The sequence below is a fragment of the Dromiciops gliroides genome, chromosome 3, assembly GCF_019393635.1.
Source record: "Dromiciops gliroides isolate mDroGli1 chromosome 3, mDroGli1.pri, whole genome shotgun sequence".
NCBI lineage: Eukaryota > Metazoa > Chordata > Mammalia > Microbiotheria > Microbiotheriidae > Dromiciops > Dromiciops gliroides.
Window position 1 is genome coordinate 258,247,313 of NC_057863.1, and position 14,346 is coordinate 258,261,658.

Here is a 14,346-nt window from a genome sequence, read left to right on the forward strand (position 1 = left end):
TAACCCCAATTGCCTCACCAAAAAAAAAAAAAAAAAGGAAAGAAAAAAAATTCATTATGTTGTAGCTATCCTACTGATGTCTCTCCAAATTTCGCTAGGCCAGTCTTCTGAAATATAGGTATAATCTGTCACTGACCCTGCCAAAGTTTAGTTTTGTTGTCAGTCTCTAAGAACCCCCAATTACTTCCATGCCATGATGAGGCATCCAATTTGGATTTTTAAAATTAAAAGGTAGGTGTTAATGGAGTCATCAATCATTTATTTGGGGAAATTTTTAGCCTAAAATCCTCTAGCCATTGAAGAATTAGACTTTATTGAAATATTCATTAGGTTGTGACAATTAAAAATATGAGACATAGTTTCTGAGTAATTTAATCACTTTATTAATAGGCTGGCAGGATATTAATAAAAGGAGGTCTATTGCCCATCTCTCTTAGACCAAAGACTCTACCTGGTAGTGGGATCTCAGTTCACATACCCTTCCAGCTGTAGGAGGTCTATCATAAAACAATCAAATTTAGTTAGTTAACATCATTCAAATCTAATTGGTTGACATGATTGGAGGTGGGTTATGTTAAAATGAAGTCTGAGGATATATGACTCAGGTTACTCAACTCTTGACATCAGAAAAGGAATGTAGACCCCTCACCCAAAATAGTTTTCCATGTAGGTGTGGTTTAATCTCATCAGTCCTTCAGATATCTAGGTAAAACTATCTGTGTCCACTCAAGATTCTTGTAAGCTTGGTTTGGGTTTGACCCAGATGAGCTAACTAGACCTTGGAGTGGGGGAGGAGAAAGGACTAAGAAAGAAGGGGAGATTACTAGGTCCCCCAAGATATCAAGCATTAATAATTATTTCTCACAAGATGAATAAAATTATTCATTAATTCACTAAGCCTGCTATGAAAAGCATCAGAGGTTATTTCCATGTTTCCTTTAACTCATGAATCTACATTTCTTTCTTTTCTTTTTCTTTTTTTTTTTTTTTTTGGTGAGGCAATTGGGGTTAAGTGACTTGCCCGGGGTCACACAGCTAGTAAGTGTTAAGTGTCTGAGGCTGGATTTGAACTCAGGTCCTCCTGACTCCAGGGCCAGTGCTCTATCCACTGCACCACCTAGCTGCCCTGAATCTACATTTCTATACAAGATTAATACGCTATCTGTAATACCAGATCACCACAAGTTTTGTTATGTTTTGCCTAGATCGAGCAAGAAGTAGCATGGTCTCTACAGAAAGTGCCTCCTCTACCTATGAAGAACTAGCAAGAGCCTATGAACATGCCAAGATGGAAGAACAACTAAGACATGCAAAGTTCACTATTACAGAGTGCTTCATATCAGACACATCTTCAGAACAGTTAACGGCAGGGACTAATGAGTACACAGACAGTCTGACCTCCAGCACCCCTTCAGAATCAGGGATCTGCAGGTTTACTGCATCCCCCCCTAAACCTCAGGATGGAGGACGAGTAATGAATATGGCAGTTCCAAAGGCACATCGGCCAGGTAAGAAAATATACTCAGCCATTCTTGGGGGAACCTTGATTTTTCTCTCCTTAAGAAAATAGGAAAATAGGAAAAAATGTTCAAGAGAAAAGCATAGGTCAATTAGAATTATAGAAAAATTCCTACTGGGAACAATATCCTACCACCTGCAGGAACTAGTATTTCTAAGAGTCAGGCATAAAACCATAAAAAAAAGAGAGAAAGAAATCAAGATCTACAAGGCAATAACAGGAATGTTTTTAGAAGAGAAAACAAAAAATAAATACCTCAAAAATTTTAGTTCCATGAGGAATACAGACATTAAAGTATAGCTAAATAAGCTATATTATTTGAGTCATGGATCAAAGAATAAAAGTCCAAAGGGAAAAAATAAATAATGAAGAGAATGAATGAAAGAAAAGATTGGGGGGGGGAGCGCAATGATGGTTACGTGACTTGCCTAAGGTCACACAGCTAGCAAGTGTCAAATGTCTGAGGCCAGATTTGAACTCAGGACCTCCTGAATCCAGGGCCGGTGCTTCATCCACTGTGTCACCTAGGTGCCCTGAAAGAAAAGATTTTTTTAAGAAAAAAGGCACACTAATTAACAAAACTAGTAGAAGGCAGGGAAAGAGAAATATTGTATTTGATTAAATGAAGAGGGGAAAAGAGAGGAACAATTTAATAACTAAAAGCAAAAAAAGAAAAGGAAATAATAACAAAAATTCCAAAATGAAGAAATTATTATGTGTAGAAAATATTAATTCACTTGTAGACAAAAGAGAAGGGATGGGTATTTGCTATTCAAGTTATATAAATAGCTAACAGATAATGTGAGTATATGTGCATGTGTGTACTGTGTGAATACATATATATTGTATGTATATAATAAAATACAAAGGCCTTATATGAATAAACAGTTCTCAAAGGAAGAATTGCAAACTATAAACAAGTTTTTTATGACTATTACCCAAAGAAGAATTCCTAACTAAAGAAGATATAGAAAATACCATAAAAGAGAAAATAGAAATTGTTCATTCACAAAATTAAAAAACTTTTTAATGAGAGGAAAAGAGAGATATTAGAATGGAGAAAATGTTAACATCAAATATCACTTTTAATGATTTGATTTCCAAAGTATACAAAGAATTTACAAAAAGATATCACACGCACACAAGACACATTTTCCCAGATGGAAGTGATTCATTGATGACTTGTTTAATTTCTTTTTCTACAATGAGAATATTGAGCAGGGTAGAGTCAAGATGGCAGAGAAAAAAAACAGAAACTTGTCTGAGATCTCCCCAAAACCCTCAGGAACACCTTTAAATAATGTCATAAAACAATTCTTGGAGCAGCAGAACCCACAAAAGGTTGGGGTGAAATAATTTTCTAGCCAAACTTAGAAGGTTGGCAGGAAAGGTCTGTGGGACTAGGTAAAAGTGAAACACAGTCCAGTGCAGGCCATGCCAGCATAAACCAAACCTCAGCCAAACCAGGAGCAGGCCTTGGAGGTGACCAGATAAGTAGCAGCAGCTTCTGGAGCTCTCAGATCACAAATGATCAGAAGGAGAATGGGGCAGCTAGGTGGCACAGTGGATAGAGCACTGGCCCTGGAGTCAGGAGGACCTGAGTTCAAATCCGGCCTCAGACACTTAACACTTACTAGCTGTGTGATCCTGAGAAAATCACTTAAACCCCAATTGCCTCACTAAAAAAAATTTAAAAAGGGGATCACAGGGGTTTTGGTGGCACCGGGGACAGCTCTCTGTTGCTTTGCCCATATCTAAATCTAGGTCACAGTCCTGGGAGGCAGTCCATGGCTACAATGGAGTGAGGATCCTCAGCACAGTTCCAGGGCAGAAAAGAGTGTTTGTGATCACTCACAGACCAGAACACAAGCCAGAAAAATAGTAAATACATGTCTCCTTAGATGACACCACCCTGAAAGAACTGAAAAATTACAAGTCCCCTAAATACTACTTTAGTTGTATCCCATAAATTTTGGCATGTTGTCTCATTATTATCATTTGTCAGGAAAATTTCTAAGTCCAACGGAGGAACAGAAACAACAAAATCTCTAGGCTGAAGCAAAGAGGTTTATTGAGAGAGTTTAGTCGCACAATAAAGCCAGTCAGTCAGGGGTTGGACCTGAAAGACACTGAGTTACAAAATCCATGGGTTTTTATACCTCTCCAGAGCTTGAATGCTTCTGTACAATACTAATTAAAAGTATCTAAAATTAAAGTATCTTCTTAGGAAATATCGAAACTGCCTAAGTGACAAATGTCAGCATTTTCCAATACTCATACAATCCTTCTTGTGGCAACAGGGTCATAATTCTGCTGCATGACCCCTTCTAATCAAGTATATCACTTAGTGAGCTGCATGACCCCCTTGAGTCAAGAATAAAATATAGTATTGCTAACTATTGTATCTTGTGACATTACTTAATGCTTGACATTGGAAAGTATCATCCGACATTATTAAGTAGTAAGAAGAGAGACTTAATCTACTAATACAATTAAAATTAAATATCTAAAAATAATAAATCACAATTTTCAGTTAATATACTGATCATTATCATAATTAAATCACTTTTAACTTTAATTTATCATAATTAAATCTCTTATAACTAAGGGGTGGGGAAAATCTCACTCACACATTCTCTTTGATGAAATTATTGATTGTTTCTATAATTTTTTTTTGATCCATTCATTCTTTAGGATTAGATTGTTTTGTTTCAAATTAATTTTTAATCTATCTTTCCATGGCCCTTTATTACATATAATTTTATTGCATCATGATCTGAAAAGGATGCGTTTGATTGTAAGGTTTTTATGTCCTAATGCATGGTCAGTTTTTGTGTAGATGCCATGTACTGCTTGTAGAAGGGTATATTCCTTTCTCTCCCCATTCAGTTTTCTATCCCCATTTCACTTTCTTAAACTCTATTCATTTCTTTAATTTCTTTCTTGTTTATTTTGTGGTTAGATTTATCTAGTTCTGAGAGGAGAAAGTTGAGGTCCCCCACTAATATAGTTTTGCTGTCTATTTCTTTCTGTAACTCACTTAATTTCTCCTCTAAGAATTTGGATGCTATACCACTTGGTGCATACATATTTAGTATTAATATTACTTCATTGACTATGGTACCTTTTAGCAATTTGTAGTTTCCTTCCTTATCTCTTTTCATTAGGTCTGTTTTTTATTTTGCCTTGTCTGAGATCATGATTGTTGCCCCTGCTTTTTTTTTTTTTTACTTCACTTGAAACATAATAGATTCTGCTCCAACCTTTTACTTTTACTCTGTGTGTATTTCTCTGCTTCAAAGTTTTTTTGTAAACAAAATATTGTAGGATTCTGGTTTTTAATCTACTCTGCTATCCACTTCCACTTTATGGGAAAGTTTATTCCATTCACATCCACAGTTATTATTACTAATTGTGCATTTCCCTCCATCCTATTTTCCCCTCTATTCATACTTTTCTCTCTCCTTTCACAGCTGTCCCTCAGCAGTGTTTTGCTTCTTACCACCACCTCCCTTATTCTGCCTTTCCTTTTATAAGCTCTACTTCCGTTTTCTTCTCCCTTTCCCTGCCTACTTTGCTATTGAATAAGATATATTTCTATATCTAAAGAGGGAATTGATTTAAACAATGCTTATTCCCTCCCTTATTTCCTTCTATTATAATGGGGTTTTTTGTACCTCTTCATGTCATGTAATTTATCCTATTCTGTCTCCCCCTTTCCTCTTCTCTGAGTACAATAATTTTTACAATCCCTTAATTTTTTATACCATCACATCAAAGTCAACTTATACCCATACCCTCTTTTTATGTATACTCCTTCTAACTTCCCTAATAGAGATATAGTTATCAAGAGTTAGAAGTATCATTTTCCCAAGCAGGGATATAAACAGTTTAACCTTATTGAATAACATGGATTTTTTTTCTTTCCTGTTTACCTTTTTATGATTTTCTTGAATCTTGTATTTAAAGATCAAATTTTCTGTTCAGCTATGGCTTTTTCATCAAGAAAGTTAGAAAGTCCCCTATTTCATTGAATGTCCATCCTTTTCCCTGAAAGATGATGTTCAACTTTGTAGGGCAGTTGATTATTGGTTATAATCCAAGCTCCTTTGCCTTCTAGAATGTCATATTCCAAGCTTCTTTAATATAGAAAATGTTAAGTCCTGTGTAAACCTGACTGTGACTCCTTGATATTTGAATTGTTTATTTCTGGCTGCTTGCAATATTTTCTCCTTCACCTGATAATTTTAGAATTTGGCTACAATATTCCTTAGAGTTTTCATTTTGGGATCTCTTTCAGGAGGTGATCAGTTAATTCTTTCCATTACTATTTGACCCTCCAGTTCTAGAATATCAGGGCAGTTTTCCTTGATAAGTTCTTGAAAGATACTGTCCAGGCTCTTTTTTTGACCATGGCTTTCAGGTAGTCCAATAATTTTTAAATTTTAAATTATCTCTCGTAAACCTATTTCAGGTCAGCTGTTTTTCCAATAAGGTATTTTACATTTTTTTGTATTGTTTTCATTCTTTTGATTTTTTTTTTGACTGATTCTTGATGTTTCATAGAGTCATTAGCTTCCACTTGCCTGATTCTAATTGTTAAGGAATTTTTTTCTTCAGTTAACTTTTGTACGTCCTTTTCCATTTGGCCAATTCTGCTTTTTAAGGAGTTGTTTTCTTCAATAGATTTTTATCCATTTGGCCAATTGTATTTTTTAAGGAATTGTTTTTTGTTCAAATTTTCTTCTTTTTTTTTCCCAAGCCACTGATTCTTTCTTGCATAACTCTCATTTCTACCCCAATTTTTCTTCTACACCTATTATTATTATTATTATTAATTACCTTAAGTCAGTATCACTTCAGGTTTTGTGAATATGTTTGCCCCAATGTGTCTTTTACATAAGAGAGAAGCTAAAGAAAATGCAAGAATTAATTTTGAGAAACTCTCTAAGAAAAAAGAAGTTACTAGTTAGTTTTAAGTATGATTGTTTTCCTTCAGGTGTGTCTTAAATAAAGGCTAAAAGTTTTTATCAAGAGGTGTCAAACAATGATGACAGAACAGATGTTAAGGCTTCCAACAAGGTAGAAAGATCTTCATGTCTTTGTACTTTAAAAATACATAAAGCATCTCATATAACAAGCCAGGAATAGAAATACGATTCTTGTACAAAAACCACCTCTATCCAGTTCCTATTATTTATTTATGATGTTTTGAAGTTGCAGTTTGAGGGTGCAGAATGAAATACCAAAAAAGGTGTGTTACCACACTGCAACATTAATATTTAATTAGAAAAATGTAAAATCTAATTCCAACTTGAAATTACAGACATACTGGTAACTAATCCTTTGATAGTAAAATGTTACCGGATCTCTTTCTAATGATTTCTGCTTCTCTCTGTCTCTTTCTTTCTTTCTTTCTTTCTTTCTTTCTTTCTTTCTTTCTTTCTTTCTTTCTTTCTTTCTTTCTCTTAATATCTTAATATAAGGGGAAATATTCACCTATGAAGCCCCATCTGTTCATAGGTATTAACTTTATTAGAAACATATATTTCCACAAAAAGAAGGAAACTTTTATGTGTCCCTTCCCCTTTCTAAAACATGAAGAGTCCAATTAGTTTCTGGGCTTTCTTCTTAGATTGTGTCATAGTTTATTCTGAACTGTGCCTGGAATCCCATGGGTTTTACACAGCTGTAACATTATTCAAAACTGACTGAGCAGGCTGGACCCTGGATTTCTTAGGTTGATTGCCAACCTAAGTCTTTCACATAGACCATAATTTGACAGTATGGCCTAATCTGGCCCATTTATAACAATATAAATGATGTACATCAAAATTCTCAGGAGGAGAGAACTTTCTTAAGTCTCTGTCCACCAGAATGTGGCAATATGAAAAAAAAAAGACCTGGGGTAGGACAGGAAAGGTATATTAGATTCCTTCCTAGATGGAAACAAACTGTTCTTCAGTAAACCTAGCCTGAGTAATAAGGGGTGGGGGGCGGGGGGGAGGAGGGGAGAAGCGTTGGCAAGCCTGATAACCCATATTACTCATGCTGGGCCTAAAAGGAGACAAAACTGTCCCTGAGACCTAACTGACCTGGTTTCCTTAATCTAAATTCCTAGCTAGTCTCCCAGGTACCCAGGGAGATGAAAATTTTCTGCTCTAGTCATGGAAATGAAAGAAGTTGGAATACTTCATTATATCAGGTCCCTTTACAACAATCTGTGAGGAAGGCAGATGGCACATAGGAGTGTATAGTGGACTACAAGGAGCTTAGCAAAGTCATCATGCCTATCTCTACAGCTGTTTTGTCTCCTTTTAGGAAAAGCTAATCCATGTTGAAAGAGGGAAGGAAGAGGAACCTGAGCCTACCCTATGTTGGGAGTGAAGGGAAAAAAGTTGAGTTGGGGCAACATTGGTACATATTTGTCCTATCACCAGTTTGGTATCAATTCATGAAAATGTTTCTGTGATCCTCTGTGTTCATGATGCTCATTTCTTACAGCAGAGTGGCATTACAGTACAGTACATTGCATTAATGTAACACCATTTATTTCATAAATCTCCAAATGATGGGCATCTACTTTGTTCTTTACTACCACAAGAAATAATGTTATAAATATTTTGGTGTATGTGGAAACAAGGGAATGTTTAATTCTTTGTACTTTATCTCTGCCACTTAGTAGGCACTTAAATATTTTTATCAAGGTCAATGATCTCCTTGGGATATATACGTAGAAGTAGATTCTTGGGATCAAAAGGAAAAAAAAACATTTTAGCTATTGATTAGTTCCAAATTGCTTTCTGAAATAGTTGTAGCAATTCATAATTCCTCCAACAATGTATTATTGTGCCTCTCTTTTCACAATCCCTCTAATATTGACCATTCCCATCTTTTGTCATCCTTTCCAATTTTCTGGTTAAAAGATGAAACGTCAAGAGTTATGTTGATTTGTATTTCTCTTATTAATAGCTAACATTTATATAGTGTCTACTATGTGCCAAGCATTGTGCTTAAGCACTTTATAAATATTTTCTCATTTGATCCTCACAACAACCCTGGCAGGTAGGTACCATTTTTTAGACTTTGCCAGGATCACACAGCACTATCCACTGTGCCACCTATATGCTAGTAGTAGTAGTAGTAGTACTGGTAGTGGTGGTGGTGGTGGTGGTAGTAGGAGGAGGAGGAGGAGGAGGAGGAGGAGGAGGAGGAGGAGGAGGAGGACATTTTTCATATAGTTATTGATAGTTTTCTATTATTTTGAGTTTTTAATAGCTATTCATATCCTTTTATCACTTATCTGAGAAATGGCTTTTGGTTTTATATATTTCTATTAAGTTCTTATATATTTTCATATATTTGTATATAATGAGGTGATTCTAAAATACAAAATTGGATAGGAAAAGGTAAAAGGAAGCAATTATAACATAAGAATGGCCATGAAAAGAAGATCCAACACAGAAGAAACAAGTCAGGGTGTAGGGCTGGTAATTCTGGAACCTTACTCTCATCTGGGTTGAAGAGGAAACAACGTGTGCAATTGTAAGGGTGTAGAGTTCTTCTAAACATGTGGGAGAACTGAGAGATAGGTGGGAGAGTGACTTTTAGAGGAATATATGGATAGGGATTTGGGGGCAGTGTGAGGAGAGGAGGGAGATTTTTGGAGGGGTGTATATATATTACATTGGTAATGTTATCCCCTAGAGGCTATAATTGTCTCCACTTTCATCCCCTTTTTTCTCTAATCTTCAGTCCCTCCCTATATAATCGTTCTTTCCTTGATGTCTATAAACACAACCAAGTCTACCCCATCCTTTAAAAAAAATGCTCTCTAATTTCTACCATCCCCATTAGAAATTGTTCTGTCTGCTGATTGAACCATACTATTTCTTTTGCTTTGGGTGCTGTTGTTGTTTTTTTTTTTTCTATTTTGAGGTTTTGCATTACTGCTCTGATTTTTTCTCTTATAACAGGATTAATGAAGAAATAGGATTAATGTTATTATGTGTATATATATGTGTGTGTATAGATATATATATCTATATGTATATGTATATAGATATATACATATATAGATATAACCTATATCAGATTACCTGCTGTCTAGGGGAGGGGGGGAGGGAGGGGAGGGAGGGAGAAAAATCTGAAATTGTAAAGCTTGTATAAACAAAAGTTGAGAACTATCTTTACATGTAATGGAAAAAATAAAATACCTTATATGTAAAAAACAAAAAAGAAAAGAAAAAAAAAGAAAATGGAGAAAATACATGTCAGAAGACCATCATGAGCAGTAGTAATAGGACAGAGGAACCTGACATTTCCATTACCATTTTGCTGAATTTGTAAACATACATACTGTAGACATGTCAGCAGTTTTCACACATCATACAAAGCAATTTTCTGTTTGGTGAAAAAAAAAAAAAGAAATTGTTCTGTCTCTGGAACATGCTGGTTATTTATCTAAATCACTCAATCTCTAACTGCCACAGGTATGCCTATCTTTAATAGTAGAGGAAATTCCTTGGAATCATAAATTTTGAGCTGGAACAGACAGATCAATAGGTACAATTTTCTCATTTTATATGTGAGAAAAATGAGTCACAAAGAGTTTTAGTAACTTAAACATTGAAGTTTTAAGCATCAAACAGAATGCTTTGGTGTAAGAAACTAGCATTTGGTTTTGGGGATAGATAGATGGTTTGTTGTTGGAAAGGAGGGAGAGTCAAAGAAAGAATAACCATCCTGGTTCCTTTCTCCTTCCCCCTTCCCTTTAATTACTATTTAACCCCAATTGGCTTTTCTGAAGCCTAAGACATACAAGTTATCATCATCATCACCACCACCACCGTCATCTTCATCATTTGTGGTCAGCAGCCTAGCTTTCTGTCATATGAAGTTATTATATCCAAAGACCTTTCTGCTGATAGTGTCATCAATATGGACAGTTGAATTCAGGTTCTTTGACTCTAAACCCATATTCATTCTACTCATTGATGTAAGCTCCTTAAGGGCAGGGATGATCTTACTGTTTGTCTTTATATCCCAAGTACCTAGCACATGGCACTTAATAAACCCTTGTCAATTGACAAAAAATAAATCTATATATCTGAGATACTGAACCCATATTAGAGATATTTCACCCAATTTTTTTCCTGGTTGCTCTCTTCCAATTCTAGGTGCATTTTATTTGTGCAAAAACTTTTTGATTCAATAAGCATTATTTACCTTATCTTTTTAATTCTTTATCTTTTGTTTGCTTAAGAATCAGATCCAACCAATATTTTTGAAAGGTAAATGACAGGGCAGCTAGGTGGCGCAGTGGATAGAGCACTGGCCCTGGATTCAGGAGGACCTGAGTTCAAATCCGGCCTCAGACACTTAACACTTACTAGCTATGTGACCCTGGGCAAGTCGCTTAACCCCAATTGCCTCACCAAAAAAAAAAAAAGAAAGAAAGAAAGAAAGAAAGGTAAATAACTTGCTTGTCTTATAATTTTAATGGTATAATCATTAATGTTCAACCTAATACATCCATTTTAAAGTTATTGTGGAATTTTCTAAAATGCTTGTCTAAGCCAGGATATGGCATTCTCCTTTGCAGTTTTAGCAGAAATTCTTATCAAATATGGAGGTGTTAAAAAAAAAAACGAACAAATATGGAGGTGTTTTTTTTTTTCCTAGGTGACTTATTTGAGAAGCAAAGGTTCCAAACATTGGGTTACTAAATTTCATTATCACAAACCAATTTTTGATTATCAATGATTTATAATACAGTTTGAGATCTAAAATTGCTATTCCTCCTTCCTTTTTTTCATTATTTTGCTTGACATTCTAGATTTGTTGTTCCTCCAAATGAATATTATTATTTTTATCCTGCTCTCCTTTGGTGGTTTGATTGACTTAGCGTTGACTCTGTTTTCCCCTATAGTATGTGCCCGTTGCTGGAATCTGCAATTAGAGATTATGAATAATTTGGTGACATTTCTCACATAGTTCTAAATTGTTAAGAACAGTTGGAATAAATCATAACTTGACCATAGTGAACTAGTATGCCTTGCTTTTTACAGCCCTCTTAGTATTAGGTTCAAATCCCAAGACCTGATACTTACTATGTGACTATAGGCTATGTGACCACTATCTGGGCCTCAGTTTGCCATCTGAAGAATATGTATGAAACCTGAAGTATCAAAGGTTTACTGTGAGGTTCAAGAGATACACATAGACACACATACATATATACATACATATATATGTATGATATATACATATATTCCCTTCCCTTCAAAGACATATATACATATAATTCACTCTTTTATTATCATTTTAACTTACATCATTATTATTACCCTCTACTTTGTAGCTTCCCTATGTAAAAGAAGATAAAATAGATGTAAAATGAGGCTTTGGCACTCTTTGGGGTCTCAGAAATTTGGTTTCTTGTCATTCCCAACCCTGTTTCCTGCCTTTGTTTCAACTCAGATGTTAATAGTTGCCATTATTGTGTTCTGCAGGTCTCTGAATCTTTAAGATGAATCCATTTTTCTTTTCTGCTATGATGTTCCAAAGACTCTGGCTGCCTCCGTCTTCCTGGTTAAATTACAAAACTTGAGAGATTAAACAGTAGCAGAGTGGCATCTATTATTCACATGTATAGTGGTGAAATCCAGCCCTAACACTTGATCTGTGCAGATGGGACTGATGCCACCCAACTTTGGGAGGCACCTCTGATATTCTATCTGGGAACTGTAATTATGCTGTAAACTAATGTCCTCTTTATTCTGTTTTTTCTCTCAGGTGACCTCATTCATTTGCCTCCTTATCTTCGAATGGATTTTTTGTTAAATCGAGGGGCCCCAGGCATCAGCAGAGAACAGAACTTAGGACAGGCTTGCTTGGAACCTCAAAAAAGTCGAACCTTGAAGTGTTCCACAGTCCTGGAGCCCATTCCAATGGAGGCATCATCCACAAGAGAAGGACAGTCATGGCAATCTGGTGCTGTGGCCCCATTACCTCAGAGAGAAGGAGTAGAGCTGGGACAGGCAGCGAAAATGAGCAGCTCTCAAGAATCACTGCTGGACTCTCGAGGCCACTTAAAAGGCAACAACCCCTATGCCAAATCTTACACCTTGGTATAACAGGCAGAGTATGGCTGGACAGTGGCTGTAAATACAATTAAAAAACAAATTCAATTAAAGCTACTTTTTTAAAAAAAACTGGATTCTGATATTTATAATTAAAGAAAATTGTCAAACTATTTTAAAAAAATGTAAAAAAAAAAAAAAAGAAACCACAGATACTTCAAAGACTCCCCTGCTTTTTTTTCTGTCTGAGTGTGAGCTTCATCTGACTGGGCATCTGATGTTTTTGGGTAAAAGAAGTCCGGTTTTCTGATCTTCACAGGCTGTTGAATTTTTACTGATTTTTCTACAAAGTGCATGGGGAACAAACAAAACATTCTGACTGGAGGTCAATCACACAAGATTAAAGAAAAACAGGGGGTAATCACCTTATTTGTGGATTTTAAGGGACATTGATTTTAGGGGAAGGAAAAGTCTTTAATCATGTTTGCACAATTTTTTTTTTCCAATTAGAAAATGGGTCCTCAATTGAGCTTTTTGTTGTTGTTGTTGTTGTTGTTGTTACCGTTAATTAGAATGAGTCTTGTCTGTGAAGGGGGGAGGGGAGTGTTAATTTGTTTTTGCTTTTTGTTTGTTTTTTAGTTTAACAAGAAACTTTGCATTTTGTCTAATTGAAATAAACAAAAAAGTTGTCTGTTTCTGATGTATGCTGGCATTTCCTACTTATATTTCTATTTTAAATGATTAAGACTAAATCTTGCACCTTATTTAGTGACACAAAATTAAAAGCACTACTAATTAGACACTCTCTGGGCGCCACTACAATCTATAACACAGAGAAAATGCAATCCCTGACATCAAGTAATTTGCAACAGGCCAAAGGGCCTCCTCATATTGAACTCCTGTCACAGCTGAGGATTAGAAGAGACAAGATAAGGCAGTTGGGCACCATTGGCAACACGTCGATCTGCCCATAAGTATAACCCAAAACTATACCCTCTCTAAGTATGTACACCAGAGACTGAACAAATGTGATTTGATTTAATCATAAAATAAATCATGCCATGTTGAGCAGAATTTCCTAGAATTAATAAGATGTGTATTTATACAAATATTTTAAATTATCCTTCATGGTTCTCTCTTTTCCCAACCACCATCCCATATTGCTCTCTACGCACATGGTTGCCGTTGCTACACTTAGTTCTAACAGTAATGATTAGGTATTCTGAAGCCCAGACTCAGACACTTACTAGCCATGTGGCATGGACCAGGTCACTTAATTATGTTTGCCTCAGTTTCCTCATCTGCAAAATGATCTGGATAAGGAAATGGAATCTTTACCAAGAAAACCCCCAATGGAGTCATGAAGAGTGAGATACAGTTGAAACACCTGAACAACAACATTCTGAAGCCTCACTACTAATTATATTCCTATCCCTTTCTCCTCTCCACTCACATTCCAGCCTTAGCCATTCCTTAGCTAAGGAATCAAAAACATCTAGCTTCCAAAGATCTAGCCTATTCTGTAGTGAAGTCTAATTTGCCTCATTTTCTGCAGTAGATAGCAGAGTCTTAAATTTTAAAAAATACTATTTTACTTAAATACTTTAAGTGTATTAAGTCAAAAGGGGACCACTTTATGGCCAGAGGAAAAACTAATCACAAGTGATATTGTTTATCTGAAAACCTGGTTTGTTCATATTGTTAATTTTTTCAAGCCTAAAAGAGTAACCTTTTGATTACTTA

At 35.5% G+C, this 14,346-nt stretch overlaps 1 protein-coding gene across 1 annotated transcript in view; it reads left to right on the forward strand.

The window, feature by feature from the left end:
* DSCAM (DS cell adhesion molecule) overlaps window positions 1-14,138 on the forward strand; it is a 715,945-nt gene extending 701,807 nt beyond the window's left edge. Inside the window, exons 32-33 of the mRNA XM_043997664.1 lie at window positions 1,206-1,508; window positions 12,317-14,138. Coding sequence (XP_043853599.1) covers window positions 1,206-1,508; window positions 12,317-12,657 — 644 coding nt within the window. The 3' untranslated portion in view covers window positions 12,658-14,138. The remainder of the gene's footprint in view (window positions 1-1,205; window positions 1,509-12,316) is intronic.
* Window positions 14,139-14,346: the final 208 nt, after the last annotated feature.